The sequence below is a fragment of the Phascolarctos cinereus genome, unplaced genomic scaffold (genome assembly GCF_003287225.1).
Source record: "Phascolarctos cinereus isolate Bilbo 61053 unplaced genomic scaffold, phaCin_HiC Scaffold_2;HRSCAF=192, whole genome shotgun sequence".
Classification (NCBI taxonomy): Eukaryota; Metazoa; Chordata; class Mammalia; order Diprotodontia; family Phascolarctidae; genus Phascolarctos; species Phascolarctos cinereus.
Genome location: NW_027555625.1, coordinates 341,042,954 through 341,062,541, shown reverse-complemented (window position 1 = coordinate 341,062,541; position 19,588 = coordinate 341,042,954). Strand labels below are relative to the sequence as shown.

At 37.1% G+C, this 19,588-nt stretch overlaps 1 protein-coding gene across 1 annotated transcript in view; it reads right to left on the bottom strand.

The window, feature by feature from the left end:
- Nucleotides 1–2,189: 2,189 nt before the first annotated feature.
- BRF1 (BRF1 general transcription factor IIIB subunit) overlaps nt 2,190–19,588 on the bottom strand; it is a 156,501-nt gene continuing 139,102 nt past the window's right edge. The window contains 4 exon segments of the mRNA XM_020991270.2: nt 2,190–2,688; nt 4,659–4,781; nt 4,784–4,826; nt 7,139–7,190. Coding sequence (XP_020846929.1) covers nt 2,657–2,688; nt 4,659–4,781; nt 4,784–4,826; nt 7,139–7,190 — 250 coding nt within the window. The 3' untranslated portion in view covers nt 2,190–2,656.

The following is a 19,588-nucleotide window of genomic DNA, read 5'->3' as shown; positions in this document are numbered from 1 at the left end:
GGAGAAATCATTTTCAGCTTAGGGTGGGGTGGTGAAGAAGGCTTCCTGACAGAGGCATCTGAGCTGAACCTGACAAGGTAGGGAAGGACTTCCATAGGCAGGGATGGGAGTGAGAGGAAGCAGTCCATGAGCAAAAACACAGAAATGGGAGGGCAAAACTCAAGCAGGAGGTGGAAAGTAGTCTGGTTTATGCTTTATTTGGCATAAAGTCTTAATTGGAACATCGCTCCTCCAGGTCCTCCCCCTTCTTCCATCTGTGATTTCACCATGGGACCTCCATTCTGTGGAGAAGTCCCAGCCAGGTCATCTCCACTCTCCTCAGGGCTCTGCCCAGATTTCTGGTTTTCCAAACCAAGCCCCTCTCAGGTACTTCCATCAGCACGTAAATACCTGGAGAAGAGAGGCTGCCTTTCTTTTCACTAGTATATCAATAATAAATGTTTATTCCCTTTCTTTAAATCCCTAGCACTAAGTGCCCAGCTTAATAAAATGTTTGTTTAATTGGATAGACTTTAAGTAGTAGCAACAGAAACTATCTATATCTTTGTTCTCCCAATCTAACACACTTGCCTGAAGGCTAAGAGTTTGGACAAAGACCAGGGAACTCTTCCTTGGATTATCATAAGAATTTCCTAACTGGTCTCTTTGCACTCAGTTTTTCCTTTCTCCAATCTGTCTTCCACACAGCTGCCAAATTGTCCTTCCATTGATCAGCACAGGGCTGATCAATGTCACTGTCTGTTCCAGAAGCTCCAGGGACACCCTCACACCTCTAGGATAAAATACAAACCCGTTTACATAAGTAGTCTACTTTTCTAGGCCCATCCAAAATGCCCTATTCCCTGAATGGTATTCCTTTTGCCACCTCCACGCTTTTGCACAAGTTGGGTGTCAAACCTGGAATGCACTCCCTTGTCACTTGTGCTTTGCAGAACCCCTGGTTTTGTTCAAGTGCCATTTGCTATAGTAAACCTATCTTAATTTCCCCAGTTGCTAGTATCCTTTCTGGCAGAACTGATTTTATAATATTTTATATCTGCTTAATTGTGCATATATTGTTCCCTACTCGAGTCATCCCCCTTTCCACTGCTCAGAATATATGCTTCTTAAGGGCAAGGACTTTGCAACCCCAGAACACAGTACAGTACCTGGCACATAGGTATTTCTTTATTGAATGAATGAATGACAGATTGCAGTCATGGCAAACTACTAGGGTGATAACCTTCTGTGCCTCTTGTACCCACTCTTCAATTTCAAGACAAACCACTCATAAATAAGATTATGGTTCTCAGAGGCCTCCTTTTTGATCCTTATCATTTCAGTGAGGCTCTCAATAGAAAAAGCTCATTTACCACCACCCTGCAGTTGCCTTCTCACCCTGGAAGTTCCCTCCTCCCCTGTGGCACCTGCTACCATTGGTATGTTCCTCCAGGAACCTCCACTTTGCCAATGGGCTCAGCCCTGCCATCCCTCACTCCTCTTCCAGCTCTGCTTCTGACTTTCTAGACTTCACCATCATGTTTCCTTGGGGGTGCCTTCCTATCTCCTCTACCCTACAGCCTCTCCCCCAGTGTTTTAGCTCTCTTTTATGGGTTGTCTTCCCCAACTAAGATGTAAGTTCTTTGAGGGCAGGGACTATTATTTTTTTTTTTTTGCTTGTATGTATCTATAGCAACAGCTCACGTGAGAAGTGATGAGCCCCAAAGAAGGACATACTTTGTGAGAGAGAAGAGCAAGAGATGGTTCCAACAAATGTTGTAAAGATGCAACTGCCAACATGTGGCAGTTGATTGAGGGGTTGAGGGAAAAGAGAGAAACAAGGATGATGTCAGGATTCTGAACTTAGACATCTGGAACTAGAGAGTTGCTGATATATCAGTGGAGATGTCCCCTGAGAGCAGAAGAGAAAACATGGTCTAATATACTGGATTTAGGGTTGGAAAACCAGGGTCTGAGCATCATCTCTACTGCACACCTACCTGTGTGACCTTGGACAAATCCCCTACTCTCTTTGGGTCTCAGTTTCTTCACATTTAAAATAAGGGGGTTGGCCTGGATGATTTTGTAAGGTTCTTTTCAGGTCTAAATCCCATGATCCTATGTTAGGAATGTCCCCACTAAAGAAGCTTCCTTTGCTTTCTGGGAGTCACTGCTTCTCTGAGTGAATTTTCTATTTGGATAAAGAGGAATGTTGATGTATATAGCTTTATTTTCACCTACAAGAGATTGTATTCTTGTTAAGTCCAAACATCTAGATAAATATTTTACATTTCAGACACTCTGGGTATAATCTCTTTTTGTGGATTTGACAGTGGCAGCAACAGCACCTGGGCTACCAAAAGTGGAGCCAGGAAGAAGGCAAGACCGATGCTACTACCCCACACAGACGCAGACTGTCTTTGCTTGCTGAGTAGAAATATTCCTTACATTTCTCAAAACATGATCCAAAAATTAAAGTATGACAAAGCCCAAACTTTTTCTCTGAATGATGGGTCAATATAAACTGATTAAACACAAAATGCAACTAAAATTATCTTTCAAAAAGTCTAGACTGTTCATGAACATGGGCTAATCCAGAAACTCCTTTCACCATTTGCATGATCAGAAGATATGTCCAGTATTGAGATGTGGTTACAAGTCCTTCAGAAGCTTACGTCTAGTAGCCATCATCATCATCCAAGCCATAATCTGAAATGCACAGAGAAAACACATATTAACAGCAAATACACATCTGTGTTAAAAAAGAAGGAAAACCAAAATGCATCACTGTTCATTTACAATTATATTGCCTTCTTCATATTCCCACATGTCCTTCAAATCTCATCTTGGAGCCCTACATCCCTAGACCATTTGAAATCAGAGTGACTTCTCCCTACCTTGAATTCATGGGTATTTATTAGCTCTATTACTTTTTAGGCAATTAATTGCCTCCTGCCTTGTGACATATTTTATATTAATATTTATCAGTCGACAAGCATTTATTAAATGATTACTATATTCCAAGTACTATGCTAAGCACTGTGGATACAAAGAAAGGCAAAAAAAAATAACTGTCCCCCACCCCCAAGGAGTATACTTTCTAATACAGGAGATAATACATAAATAACTAAGTAATACAAGATAAACATTGAATATGATGATAGTAACTCTAAGAGGAAGGCAGTAGCAGCTGAGGAGACCAGCCAAGGCCTCTCATTTTATGCCAGCATTGTTAATTAATGTGCTTATTTCATCTTTGTAAGCCCACAGAGCCGCCACTGTGCCTTAGCATGTAATAAATACTCATCAATGACTGTGACGGTGTATGGCTGATGCAACATACAGGTTAACTTCTGAATGAGAAATATAATGTATGATGGAATGAGCTCTGAACTTGAGAGTTAGAAGATTTTGGTTCAAGTCCCTTGTCAGATACTTGAAAATTCCTAGAATGTCAGAAACAGAAAGGGTTCTAGATATAATCTAATTCAATAGCTTATTTTACTGATAGAATACCGAAGCCCTGAGAAGATAAGTGCCTTGTCCAGCTACTAAGCCTTCTTACTTAAAACTGCAAAATGGGGATAATGTTTTTACCACCTATCACAAAGAGCAGTGTGCTGCCCAAGTAGTCACAAAATTCAGAATGGGTGAAGGGAGTTTATAACAACAACAACAACAACAACAACAATGATGTTGATTACTACTACTACTATCAGTAAGGTTGGCACAGTATGGTAGAAGCATAATGAACATAAGAGTCAGGAAACCTAGGTTCTATTACTATGTGGTCATGAACATCCTTCACCCCTATGGGCCTTGATTTCCTCATGGGAGGATGGGTCTTAGAGTACATGAAATGACAGTAGATGATTGAGAGGGGACAGAAAAGAACCTTTATTTTGCTTCTGGTCCCTTTTTTTTGCCCCCACCTCCACTAATGTCTTATTCTTAGAGATTGTAATTTTATAGATTAGGAAACTGAGGACCTGAAAAGGGAAGTGAATTACATGGGTTCATATAGACAAGGCTAATATGGAAGAGCAAAAGATCTGGCAGGGCCTACCAAACTAGAAAGACTTTAAGCAGATAAAGTAATAGGGATAATAATACTTGCATTACATACCTCATGCGAAACTGTTGTGAGAAAAACATTTCCTAAAGCTCAGCACCATAAAAATAGGAGTTATTATCTATTTACCTCTATAAAATGAAAACTTAATTACAAAGCAATAGCATCTTATTTGTGCCACGTGACTTATACTTTCTCCAAAACACTTTGCATTTAAAATCTCTTTAGATTTGAAACTGAGAAATATTTCTTGGAAAATATGGCTTAATTGCCTTTTTTGGGGAAAACTGATTAATGACCTGAAATATTCTCATCATTCAAGTTTTATGATAAGACATGTCTTAATGATTTACATTTCTATAATACCAACCGTCTTTAAGTAGAAATGCAATGATTCTAATTTTAGAAAGGAGTTCAAATTCAGGTCTTTTGACTCCAAGTCCAACACTCTTTCAACTATAGTGAACTGTGCTAAATCCGATAACATACCACTTTTTATAAGTAGTCCAACTAACTGACTTAAGTCCCAGGAATTGCATTTATCACCATTCTTAATTTCCCTTCCTCAAGACATGCCAAGATCCCCCTATGAACCAGAACTACCTACCATTTCCTCCCATTAATTGAAGGGCACTCATGCAATGATCCTCCTCTTCTTCTATCTCTTCTTCTTCAACATCATCTTCATGATTATATAATACTGGCCCGCTTTCAACAACAATATTTGGAGCTTTACAAGGTCTGTAGCCTGTGTCTGTGAATTGAGAAGTGATACCTACAAAGAAAAGAAATAAAAGTGGACGGGTTCTTTCTGTATTAATCCCACCAAAGCCAAAGGAGAACTGACACCTACTTCTTAGGCCCCTGTGAGTTCCAATATTTGAGAGGGAGTGATAAAACACTAGAAACAGATAACTCCCTGTCATTTTTCCACAGTTGAAAAGTATTTTAAATTCAAATATTTTTAAGCTAAATCAAACTTCAGAGCAAAATCAAATATGAGACAACTGGCCATCATGTAAACAATAAACTCCCCGGGTGCTATAGGTCAACTCAGATGATGGGCCATGAGAAGGCTTTTTCATATGTAGTTGCGATAAAACTGGCACATGTGCTATTGGCCCCTTCACAGAGGAAAAGAATGAACTTTTAAATCATCTCACATAAATTAGGGACAAGAGGAAAGTCAGTGCTTGGAATGAAGAGAATGCCATCATAAAAGAAGGTGGCAGAACTCAGCTTATTTTGCTTCTTTCTCTTTGTCATCACCAAGAAATTCTTCCCTCTTTTGTTTCATGATTATAGTTCTGGGCTCTATTTTGTTGAAACAAAAACTCTGGCAGATTCTTTAAAGTCTGAAGGACTTCAAGCAGATGACTGGAAAAGGGTGTTTTAGTAGATCTCAAGGACGAGATGAGCCAAAAGTGTAATATGGAAGAAAAAAAAAGTTAATGTGATCTTAGGCTGCACTAAAGTGAGCTGCATTTAGGCATCCAAACAGCAACAAGGATTTATGCAACTTTATTCTATCCCAGATGAACCTTTTCTCAATAATGCAGGCCAATCCTCCCTCTTTCCATCAAGATATCTCAACCCCAAACCTAACCATTTTGGCAAACAGAATGCCAAACTAAAATGCCTTACTGTTCCTGGGAGTGCTAGCCTTCCCATTTTCAAATTCTATTTTGACTTCTGAGCTATTACCAAGTGCCGTAAGGCAAAGCAGTCATTTGCAAAAGACTTAATATATTTTTTACCTATTATCTTTTGCTGTCTAAAAGGTTTCCATGCAGAATAGGAAAGTATGCAGTACTTAAGTGGATCTATTATTTTTACAATATAGAATCATAGGATTTATAGCTGGAAGGGACCTTGGAGACCATCTAGTGGCTAGGCCAGAAACTAGTCCAACCTCCTAAGTTTTTGTCTTTGGGTGAGGCAATTGGGGTTAAGTGACTTGCCCACAGTCACACAGCTAGTAAGTGTTATATGTATGAGGCCAGATTTGAACTCAGGTCTTCCTGATTCTAAGGCCAGTGCTCTATCCACTGAGCCACCTAGCTGCCCCCCAACCTCCTAATTTTTACAGATGAGGAAATCAAAGCCCAGAGTTTCAGTAAACTGTCGAAGGTCATGTAATACCCAGATCTGTTGCAAAGGTATCAGTTCATGCCCTTACTCACATAGCTTTACATTCAAGCATAGCAGGCTAAGGAGGAAACAAGACAAATGGACCATTTTTTTCTCTGTTCCTTAGGGATGTTATCCAATACCTTCAGAAAAGATCAGGCCTTTAACAGTTGTTTAAAACACAGACCATCCAAATTCTGTTGGAAATAATTTTCTGAACAAGAGTCAGACAACGTGGTCAATGTCTTGGTCTTTACTAGTATGCTTCACACCATTTTATCCAAAACCAGTAAAAACTACAGCAATAGCTCAACCAAAGAGTTTCAATATTAGACAGCTCAGATGGAAACTAGTATTCAAGGCCTGGTGTTCACTTAAAATACCCAAAGAAGGAAGATCTAGAAAGTAATGAACTCCTCCTACCCAGCTCTCTAAATGCATGTTGAGAAGGAGCCATAAAACTTAGAAAGAGCAACTTTATACAGCAGAAATATCCCCTTGGTCAAAACTTGTTAAGATGTGTACAGCTTATTAACGTGTAGGTTTATACTTTCCTGAGGGGAGGGAAGTAATCATATTTCCTCCTTTGACAACTGTTTAGCCTAAATAAACAAAGATATAGTCTGTCAATGAAAGACCTTCTTAAGTAGTATAGGTAGTTTATATTACCAAAACTCTGAATACCAGATATTGGAGTTAATCAGATCCATATTTTGGATAAATGTTGTTCCAGATTCTTTTATCTAGTCATCCTTACTCCCTTCTTCAGGACAACTTCGTTCCTCCTGGGGAAAAGGGCCAGCATTTTCCCAGTAAATTGAATATCTATCTCAGGGGACTCTAACACATGCCAGTCTCCCAAAGACTAGGACCAGTTACTACTCTGGGGGAGGGAATGTTTCAGTAATATCCACTTAGAAAAGAGATCAATAGTCAAAGTCAATGCTTTTAACTAACCTCTCTTGTTGGAGTCTTTTTAGCTGGTTGTGTAGAAACTAATGGTCTCAATCTGTAAAGAAAAGAAAGGAATCATAAATGAAAACAAGAACAATTTTGAGGGCATTGATTCATTTTATGTGTGGATCATCAGACCTGAACTAGCATTTTGAAGTCACTAAATAATACTTTTGATTTTAGACTTTTTTTAACATTAAAAAAGACCTGTTTTGTAGGATTTTTAACAAGCAAAAATGAATGCTGTCAAAGGTTTTCTGTATCTATTGACACAATTATGTAATTTTGGAGGTGTTGTTTTTAATGATTACATTAATTGTTTTCCTAATATTGAACCATCCCTGCAATACTAATATGTATATATATATATATATATATATGTGTGTGTGTGTGTGTGTATGTACATACATATGCATATATGTGTGTGTGTTTGTGTGTGTATATATATGACCCATTGAGACCTGGCTTTTGAACTCATCACTCAACTGAAGTTTCTCCAAAGTTAGCAATGATTTCCTAATTGCCAAATCTGATACTTTTCTCAGTCTTAATCTTTCTCCACTACTTGGTGAATTGAACACTTTTGATCTGGACTACTGTCTCCTATCTGGACTTGTGATACTATTCTCACCTGGTTTACCTTCTACTTGTCTGAAAGCTCTTTTGAAAGTCTCCTTTGCTACCTCATCATTCATATCATGGCTCGTAACTGTAGACAGAACCTCCAAGGTTCTGTCCTAGGCCCTCTTCTCTTCTCCCTCTACACTTTTTCTCTTGGTAACCTAATAAGCTCTGATAGGTTCAGCTATCATCTTTCTTTATGCAGATAACTCCCTATGTCTTATTCAGCCTTTCTCTCCCTTGAGCTTCAGTTTCACATCACCAGCTGCCTATTGAGCATTTCCAAATTGGTATCCTGGGGACATTTTAAAAATAAATATACCTAGAAATGAACTTATTTATCGAAACACTCTCCCCTCCCAAACTTCCCCATTTCTGTCAAAGGCATAGCTATTCTTCTAGTCTCCCACATTTACAAACGTGGCATTTTCCTTGACTTCAAACTCACCATTACCCCACATATCTAATCAGTTTCCAAATCTTGACATTGTTACCTTCACAACATCTTTCAAATCTTACCCCTCCTCTCTACTCTCACACCTTAGTTAAGATTCTCATTGCCTATGGCCTAAACTATTACAACAATCTCCTAGTTAGTCTCCTTGCCTCACCTCTCCCCATACTTTACTCCATCCTACACACAGCTGCCTAAGTGGAAATCTGACCATGTGATTCCCATACTTACTCAATTCTAGTGACTTCCTATTTCTTCTGTGATAAAATATAAACACCTCTGTTTAGTTTTTAAAACCCACACAATCTAGCCCCAAAATATCTTACAGATTCATTGCACATCACGCCCCCTACTACATTCTGTGATCCAGATAACTACCCTCTCTCTCTTCCTTATACATAACAACCCATCTCATCACTGTGCTTTTGTAATGGCTGTATCCCCCCCTTACCTCCACCTCCTAGAAGCTCTCCTCTTTCTTAAGCTGTAACTTAAGCACCACCTTCTTACCACAATTATGAGTGCCCTCCCTCTTTTTATTTAACTACTTTGTATATATTTGCTTTATATTTATGGTATAGATATTTTTATATGTATTTGTTGTTCCCCCATTAGAATAAAGGTAGGGATTGTTTCATTCCTTGTACTGGTATCCCTCTGTTACATTCACATACCACAATTTGTTTATCATTCCGCAATCAACGGACATCTATTTTATTTCCAGTTTTTTGCTGTTATAAAAAGAGTTGCTATAAGTATTTTGTTGCACATGGGGTTTTTCTTTTAAATTATTTTTTCCCTTATGGTTATGAACTTGATGAATATCAACACAAATTTCAACATGAAAAGAAAAAAAAGACGAATGAAATTGTGGGTCTATTATGTACACATATTTTTAAAAAGTATATATTAAATACTATAGTACCAACATTATCCTGCTTGTCTATCTCACTGACCATTCTTCTGCTCTCTTCTGTGAATTTTTTTATTAATGCTTTTTCCCATCATTACCCACTGCTCCCACATTCTCCCCTGCCCCAACTCCTCCCAAAAATAAATGCCTTTGCTTGTAACAAATAAGTTTACTTAACCAAAACAAATTCACATACTAGTCATTTCTGAAAATATGTCTAATCCTGTACCTAATGTTCACCATCTATCAAGAAGTAGAAGTATATTTCTCCTTTAGACTTTTGGAGTTCTAACCTGTCATGAAATGAACAGAATACCAGTCTTTTGATGTTGTTTTCCTTTACAATGTTGTATTCTTCCTTATTCTGCTCATTTCACTCAGAAATCAATTCACAGGAAGCTTAATAGATTTTTCAGGATTCATTCCTTTCATTATTTGTTGCAGTGTAGTAACACTGTTCAGCATATTCTTATAGCATAATTTGTTCAGTCATTCCCTAAATGTACATTATTACGAGTTTTCTATAATGAAAAGAGGGGCTATATATATATACACACACATACATACATATATACACACACACACACACATATTTAGGTGTGGGTCTGTGTTCTCTTTCCTTGTTCTCTTTAGCATATATGCCTAGCAGTGGTATTACCAGATCTAAACAATTGAGTAATTTAGGGAACATCATTCCCAAGTGCTTTCCAGAATAGCTATGTTCTGCTTCACAGTCCCACCGACAACACGCCCCTTACTGCCCCTCTAAGCAACTGTCACCATTTTTATTATTTTTGCTAATCTGATTAGGTGGAAGGTAGAAGCTCAGAGCTTTTTAAAATTATGTTTTTCTTATTAGTGATATCGAGACATTTTTATGTTTGGTAGCTACTAGTTTGAATTTTTTTTTCTTTTGAGAACTGCCTTTTCATATCCTTTGATGGTTTATCAACTGAGGAATGGTTGGTGTCCTTATACATTTGTATTTATTCCCTATATATATTACTTCCGCGTGACATGAGCAACAAGACAGAGGACTAGACATTTTCTCTTCTCCCCACAACCTCTCAAACCTCTCCAAAACAGAAATTCTAGAACAAAGAAAAAGCTACTCCAGCTATCTCCATGGTCAAGGACACCAAGAATCCAAAAGAAGGTAATACCCCCGTCTTCCAAAAAAAACCCCCTATGAACTGATGCTCACTGACCCTGAGTTCATTCAGTATCAGCTCCCCACCTCCTCTGCTACCAGCATAAGGCTGCACTAGCAGATCCAAGGATCAGACACAAGCTCACAACAAAATCTACTTCCCTGTTCCCTCTCCCTCTTTCCAGAGACCCTGACAGATAGGCAGAACTGGAGCCAGACCAACTGGAATGGACAACCCCATAGCACTGCAATGCTCTAAAAGGCTGGTGCTAGGCCAAAAAGTACCAAGGAACAGAAGGAAAAAGAAAGGACACCAGCACAGGACTCTCTGTAGCACTCTACCAAGGCTGAGGGACAGAGTACATCATGCAGCTGAGGCTAGGTCTGAAGTCAGCAGAAGTGACTTGGGGTAGAGACTTAGGCTGGTGAACCATGATTTGCCCAGTGTAGGAGGAAGATGAGCCACTTTGAGATTCAGCCACCAAAGAAATCACCATTAAATGGAATAGAGTTAGAAAGTGTCTTGTAGGCACGGCTCTAAAGTTAGCGTACTCTTAAGTCAGGAATGATGGTGAGATGAAATAAGGCACTTGCAAGGCAATGAATATCTAGCAAAGGAGGAAGTTTACTTTGCCCCCGCACAGCAAGAATATATAATAAAGAGCAGAATAAGATAGATACATGGCAGGAGTTTTGAAAGACTTGCCATATCCAAGGTTTGGCATGTGTCTAGCTCTAGGAATTGTTTTTTTTAAACCTGGGTGTGGCTGCTGAATGTGCTATATGACAGGTGTAAATCAGAGGTGGGTGAATAGCCCTGAAAAGGACCTGGCAAACCTGACACACTAGAGGTGCTAGTCTTCCCTGAACACCCCATACATGGGCTAAACTGGGTTGAGGGTAGCCAACAGGCCTTAAACCTATTGGTGAGTTACGGGGGATGTCTACCCCATGCATGCAAAGACTTCCCCTGGTGTAATCAGTAGACGAGAACAATTTGTTCCAATAGCCATTTAGGTGTCCGAAGCAGGTACAGTGGAGCAAATTGGAGCTCAGTCAGACATCAGAGTCACCAAGGTTGTCCACTGCATCCTGGGCCATCTCCAGTTGTTTTGACTATTGCCTTGCCACTGGACTTTGATGACTCTGGAAGAAAGAGTGAGAATGACAATCTGCAACTCTGCCTCACTTACATCTGATTCACACATAAGGCAAGCTATCACTCCAGTGTTGTCATTGGTCTTCTTCAAAAATGAAAGACACCTACAACCACCACCAACAGCAAGGATACAGTAGCTCTTTGCCTGTCTGGACATAGCCTCTTGTCTCTATCTGGAAATATATCTGGTCAGTTATGAAGGTACAGTGACTCATGAAGTCTTGGGCATGCACCAAGTCTGACAAGCCCAAAGCCCACAAGGTGTAGGTTTTTTTTTTTTAATAGGCCCTAAGCCAGGAAGCTACACTGGACAAGCTGGGGCCAATCAGGTTTCCTGAGGGAAGGAAACTTTACCAAGAAGGCCCCTAGGGAAGCCAGAGGAAGTCTTGTGGAGGCTGTGTGTGGGGAGAAAGCTATGTCAGGGTAAGCGGAACTGCATCAGGAAACTTCTCAAGGGGGAGAAAAAGATTGAAATTAACAAAGATTTCAGGGAGAAGAAAATTCAAAGGCCTTGAACATAAGCAAATGAATCAACAAGGAAATAGTGACAACAGAAGGAAACATAACCTCTAGATCTGGTAAATGAGTTCAAGAGTCTATGAATAAATACTGCAAAACAAAGAACATTGTTGATGAGACTGAAGACCCTGTGGAATTTGAAAAGAACGTGGAACCACGTGCTCCTGAGTGGTTTAAAGAAAAATGAAAGTTATGACAGCAGAATGCTCTCTTGAATAGCAAAAATAATTGGCAGAGTAGGAAAACTGGAATCTGCAAATGGCAAGTCTCATAAAAGGAACAAAACAGAGAACAATGGATTGAGAATGCAGATACACAGAAGTGAAGGACAATCTAGAAGAAAAGCAAAAACCATTAAAAGAAAATATACTAACTATGCAAGCAAAACATACTGATCTCAAAGACTAGATGCAAAGAAACAACCCAAGGCTCATAGGTCTCTGAGAAGAACTTGACAGGACAAAAAACCCTAATACCACAATGCTAGAAATAATAAATGATAACTACCCAGAACTTCTGAAAAGAGAAAATGAAATCCCACATTTTGGAGAGAACCTATAATATCCTGCCCACAAGTAAAATTATTATTTTTTTTTGTGAGAGCACATTAAAATATAGGAAGGTATGGTACATGGAAAAGCAGAAGGGGAGCAGGGAAATAGAGAGGATTATGTGAGAGTCTGGAGTGTCAAATTAGAGGCTAGCAATGAAGGCAAGGTAGACGGTGACCTCTGTGGTCTCAGAAAGAAAAGCGCCTACAGGGGAGTGAGTAAGGAGGCATGGGAGGAGGGGGGAAGAAATTAAAAGGAGAGAGAAAAAGAGGCCTTACTTTGGTGGGGGAGAGGGTTCCACTGACAAAGGCTCCTATGGGTGAAAAAAGACAGTGTATGAGGGAGGGAAGTAAGAAACTTACACTAAGGGTGGCTTGTAGGATTTGGTGACTGAAAAGTATACACATCTCAAATCAGTAAGTTGGAACTAGAACCCCTGGGGGAGTGGGGAGAGCATGAACACAGGGAAAAGATTTTTAGGCAAATGTGGGGGAAAAATGATAACCAAAGGAGGGTATATATCACTGATGGGCTGTGGATGTGGAGATGTGTTAAGTCACGAGTCTTACCACAAGGCTATGTTCTCTCTGAAACATGCAATAACTGACATTATTCTGGAAGTAAGGCACAACAGAAAAGGGGAATCAATGGGGAAATCTACTAGGCAGTGTCAGAAACTGCCTAGAGGCAAGATTCTGGATAACCCTGGAAGCTTGGATTGCACAAAGAATACTGAGAAAGGAGAGACCAGATAATTTATAGGGGTTATGAATCAGAGAAGGAGGGTCTAGAGTAGGCAGAGAGGATGGATAATGAAGAGAGTAAGAAAAATACTTTTTGGAAAAAGGCACAAAAAAAGAAATGAAAAAACCTCAAATGAACAAGACTAAATAAAGGGAAGGAAAGGGAAGGAGAATCTACTTCACTTACTCAGAAGAAAAAAGGAGGAGGGGAATTATATAACCAGATAATAGAAATTAAGAAAAGAGGAACTAATAAGCAAAACTTTCAAGTTTTTCCCCTAAGGGAAAGGAGTAACAAATAAAGGAGATCAGGGGTGAGGGAAAAGAACCAGTGGGAACAGACCACCTTAAAAAAAAGAATAAAGTAAATGAACATAACATTGTGTTTATAGCAGAAGAAAAAAAATCATCACTTAGAGACAGAGAGAGAAAATATAAAACTCATTTTTATAATTTTAAATGTGAATGAATTTTAAACAATTCAATAAAACAAAAAAGTGACATTAGATAATAAAACAAAATCCTATAATTCATTGTATATAAGAAACACATTTTAAAAAACAAAGACATACACAAAATAAAACTGAGAATGGAACTTTTTTTTAACTATGTATCAAATGAATCCAGAAAAGCAGAAGTTGCAATCATATTGTCTGAAAAAGTAAAAACAAATATTAAAAAAAGGGATTAACAAGGAAACCATATTATGCTAATCTCAGTAATAGACATATATTTGCATGCCTTAGCATGCAAATTTGTAAAGAAAACATTATCTGAAAAAAGACAGTAACACAATAATGATCAGAGACTTCAATATACCTGTCTCAGTTGTATATAAGTCTAAAAGAAAGATAAAAAAGGATAAATATGGAACTAAACAAATTGCTATTAACTAGAGTTAACAGACTTAAGACATTTTTCTGAATGGTACAGTAAAAGACTACATACAACATGGAACTTTTACAAAAATTGACCATGTACTAGGGCACATAAATATTGAAAACAAATGTAAAAAGGCAGAAATAGTTAATACATACTTTACAGATCATAATGCTATAAGAATAGAAACTGGCTGAAGGATCACAAACAAAAGATGCAGATCCAAATGGAGATTCAACAATGAAATCCTAAATGAGTCAAAGAACAAATCATAAAAACAATTAAAAACTATGTTAAAAGAAAATGATAATGATGATGTACCAAAATTTCTGGGATACAGCTAACGCAGACCTCAGAGGGAAAATTATATCCTTATAAACATACATTAACAAACTAGAAAAAGAGAGGATTAATGAACTAAATATGCACTTAAAAAATTAGAAAGCCAACAAATAATCTAAAATAAGCACAAAAGAGGAGATACAAAAGTGAGAACACAAAAGAAACAGACTTAAAAAATAGAACCTTAAAAAATATAAGTTTTCAAACTATCAGAAGACAAGATAGAGATTTTGAATAACCCAATCTCAGAAAAGGAAATGGATCTAAATGTAAAGGAACTACCGAAGCAAAAAACTACTAATTCTAATGGATTGACAGGAGAATTCTATTAAACTTTTAAAAATCAATTAGTACTCACATTTCAAAAGTTATTCTCAAAAAATGTGAAAGTAAGCACCCTACCCGAATCCTTTTACAAGACAAACACAGTCCTAAGAGCTAGGCCAGGGAAAGATAAAACATAAAAAGAAAACTACAGGCTAATATGGTTAATAAACAGTGACTCAAAAATCTCAAACAAAATCCTATCAAACAGACTATAGTAATTTACCCAAAAAAGCATTCATTATGACTATGTGGGATTTATGCCAGGGATGCAAGGATGGTTCAACATTAGGAAAAACAATATAATTAATCATCACAATAGAGAAAAAGATTTTGACAAGATACAATACTCTTTTATACTAAAAAACCGTATAAAGCAGAGGCATAGAGATTTTTTTAAAATATCATAAAAATATCTATCTAAAACCAAAAGCAAGCATCAAAATCAATGGGGAGACATTATAACCTTTTCCAGCAAATATGAGAGTGCACTCTCTCTATCATTATTTGATATCCACTTTGTATCTTGCTATTCTACCTGGTTTCAATTCCACAAAACAAGATGCCCCTCCTAGGATAAGCTCATCACTTCTAATCTCATCACCACTCTGCTTGGATTGACACTCTTCTCTCAGCTTCCCTTAACTGTAACTTGAGGTCTGGACCTTTCTTTTTATCAACTGTATCCCCAGCACTTAGCACAGTGCCTGGCACATAGCAGACACTCAATAAATGTTTATTGGATTGGATATAGTCCCAGAAATGCTAGCAATTGCAAAAAGACAAGAGAAAGAAGTTAAAGGTAAAGAAGAGACAAAACTATCCCTATTAGTTGCTGATATGATAGTTTACTTGGAAAATCCTAGGAAATCAGCAGGTAGTAATTGAAACAATTATTAGCTTCAGCAAAGTGGCAGGCTACAAAATAAACCTTCAAAAATCAATTTTTCTAATAGAAAAGGAAATGCATTCCAAATAATGACAAAATGCATGAAATATCCGTGTCCCAAGGCACACCAAAAACTTATTCAATTATAAATAAAGAACAACTTATACATTTGGAGGAATATACAGTGCTCATGGATAGGTCAAGCCAATACACTAAAAATGACAATAAATGGTAAAAGGATATGAATGGTTCTCAAAAGAAGTGCAAAGTACTCACAATCAGATGAAAAAATGCTCCAAATCACTAACAAGAAAAATGCAAATCAAAACAACCCTGAGATTTCACCTCATACAACAAGTTGGCAAAAATGACCCAAATCTGGCAACAGGCAATGATGGAGGGGTTGTGGAAGGATAGGCACACTAATACATTGTTGTTGGAGTTATGAAATGGTACAATTATTTTGGAAAGAAATTAAGAATTATGCAAATGAAGTAATTAACATGTCCATACCCTCTGAACTAGAGACTCATTACTGGGCTTATACCCCAAGGAAGCTATTAATAAGAAGAAAATCTCCATATAATCTAAAATATTTATAGCATCACTTTTTGTAATAGCTAAGAACTGAAAACAAAGTAGATGCTAATCAACTGAGTAATGGCTAAACAAATCATGGTATATGAATATAATGAAATATTACTGTGCTGTAAGAAATTATACTTGTGATGAATACAGAAGCATTGAAAGATCTATGTGAACTGATGCAGAGTGAAGTAAGCAGAGCCAGGAAAACAATATACACAGTAACTATAAAAATGGAAAGAACAACAGATCAAAAAAGTCAAAAGTAAATGTAAAAAAATTATAAAGATCAAGTAAGACTTGAATGAAGACATATGAAGAGATACCCTCAACCTACCCCTTTGTGGAGGTGGAAGGTCTACAGGCATCACACATTGCATGTTTCCAGACTTTTTCAATGTTTCAATCAGTTGTGCTGATTTTCTTTTCCTCTCTAAAAAATACTCTTTGTCATATGGGATGGCTCTCTGGGGGATAGGGCGGAATACTTGGGAGAACTATGGTGAGAAAATATCAATAAAAAGTTACTTTTAAAATTTCCCTATATATGTATATATATAAGATATCAGACTTTTGTCAGAGAAGTTTTGCTTAGCTGTTTCCATTTTAATTCTAGCTGTATTTTATTTGGGGAAAATCTTCAATTTTATGTGAATAAAAGCAACTATTTCATCTCTTATAAGCATCTTTAGCCTTTGCTTGGTCAAGAATTTTCCCCTATCCATAGTTCTTCCCTTCTCTAATTTGCTAATGATATGACCTTTATGTCTAGATCACATATATGTTTGGAGCTTATCATGGTATGTGGTGTGAAATGTTTGTCTAAGCTTAATTTCCCCCCAGATTACTTTCTAATTTTCTCAGCAGTTTTTGTTCCCAGTCGTTAGTGTTCTTGGGTTTATCAAACACCATGCTACTATGTTCAGTTGTTTCTGGATCTCATGTACCTAATTTGTTCCATTGATCAATTTTTCTATTTTTAATCTAATATCAATGAGTTTTAATGCTTACTGTTTTATAATATATTTACCCAGTACTGTTAGGTCCCCTTCCTTCTGACTTTATTTCTCTTGAGATTCTTAACCTTGGGTTCCTTCTAGATGACTGCTGGTAGTATGTGTAGGTCTGTGAAGTTATTCTTTGATAGTCTGATTTGTTTCACACTAAATCTGCAAATTAGTTTGGGATATTGTCATTTTTATTTTATTGACCATATGGTCAATACTGAATGTCCCAATTATGAACAAGAAATAGTTCTTCAATTATACATTTCTTAATTTCTGTAATGTTTTATAATTGTAGTTACGTGATTCCTATGTGTGTCTTGGTAAATGAACTCCCAGGTATTTTAAACATTCTGCAGTAACTCTGAATTTAAAGTTCTTTTTCTATCTCTTCCTTATGGGTTTTCTTAGTAATACACAGAAAGACAGATGATTTGTGTGCATTCTGCTATTTAAAATTATTGTTTTAATTAATTTTATTTGATTCTGTAGCATTCTCTATGTAAACCATCGTATCTCCTATAAAAAGTGATACTTTTGTGTTTTTTTGGTTATGCTTATTCCCTCAGTTTTTTTTTTCTTGTCTAAAATGCTATCACTAGCATTTCTGGAATCATATCAAATGATAGTGGTGACACTTGCTTTACCCCTAACCTTACTGGAAAGGATTCTATTGTTTCTTCATTATAGATAATACTAGCACTTGGTTTCAGATAGTTACTGTTTACAATATTAAGGAAAGGCCTATTTATTTCTATTCTTTCTCCATTTTTTTTAAAAACAGAAATGGATACTGAATTTTGTCACAAGCTTTTCCTGACTTTATTAATATAATAATTTGATTTTTATTAATATATTTATTGTACTGATAATTTTCTGCAATTGAACCAAGCCTACATCTATAAATTTATTTGGTTATAATATGTAAAATGTATACTCTTTTTAAATATATTGCTACATTCCTTTTAGGGCAATGAAGTGACACAGTGCCAGGCCTACAGTCAAGAAGACTCCTCTTCCTCAGTTCTAATCCGGCCTCAGACACTTACTAGCTGTGTGACCCTGCACAAGTCCCTTAAACCTGTTTGCCTCAGTTTCCTCATCTGTAAAATGAGTAGAGAAGGAAATGGCAAACCACTCCAGTATCTTTGCCAAGAAAACCCCAAATGGGGTCATGATGAGTTGGTCATGATTGCTGACAGTCATTTGACTGAACAACAAAAATATTCTTTTTATAAAAATCTTGCATCAATATTAGAGATACAGGTCTTTAGATTTTTCTTTGCCTTACCCATGCCTGGTATAGGTATCAAGACCATATTGTCTCAAAAAGCACTTAGTAGAATGCCTTCTTTTCCTATTTTTGCAAACAATTCATATAATATTGGAGTTTTGGGATGCTGTTACATTTGTCATTTTCTTTGCTTGGGCCCCACTTTTTATCATTTACCTCCTTTTCAACCTCAGTTTCCTCATCTGCAAAGTCAAGATAATAATAACACTTTGGAAATCTTAAAGTACATAGAAATATTAACTATTATAAATCATTAAATGCTTAACAATTTAATCTCTGTGTATATATACTTGTTTTCTTAACATAATTCCAAAATGTTTTCCAGAATGGTTAAATCAATTTCACAACTCCACCAACAATGCGTTATTGTGTCTGTTTTTCTACAACTTCTCCAACTTTGACTATTTCTATTATTTGTCATTTTTGTCAATTTGCTGGGTATAATGTGAGATCTCAGCATTGTTTTGATTTGCATTTAATTTACTAGTGATTTGGAACGATCTTTCATATGGTGGCTAATAATTTGCCTTTAAGAACTGTTTATATTCCTTCAGTATTCATCCAATGGAGAATGACTTTTGGTCTTAAAGATTTAAGGCTAAACAGAAAGGGACCTCAGACATCCTCTAGTCCTAACCCCTCACTTTATGTAGGCCCAGGGAGATTAAACTATTCAAGGCCACAAAGGAAGTAGTAGATTTGTTAGTTCCATATTTACCTTAGATGTCAGAACCTTGTCAGAGATATTTGATTTTCCCCTTAATAAATCGCTCCCTTTCTTATCCCAAAATTTCATTTGTGCAAAAGCCTTTCAATTTTAGGTGAAAGCAAAGTATTGAGGAAAATTAACATTGTACCCTTTTTCTCATTTTGACAAACCCCACTTCTGAGGGGCAGGTAGTTTCTGAAGGGCATGAAAGAGTAAAGTGATCACCCCCATTCCCCAAGGCATATGTTCATTAATCAGCCTGGGCTGTGTCCCTTGCTTACTCATTAGGCACAGAAGCCAGCTTGAGCTAGGTCCTC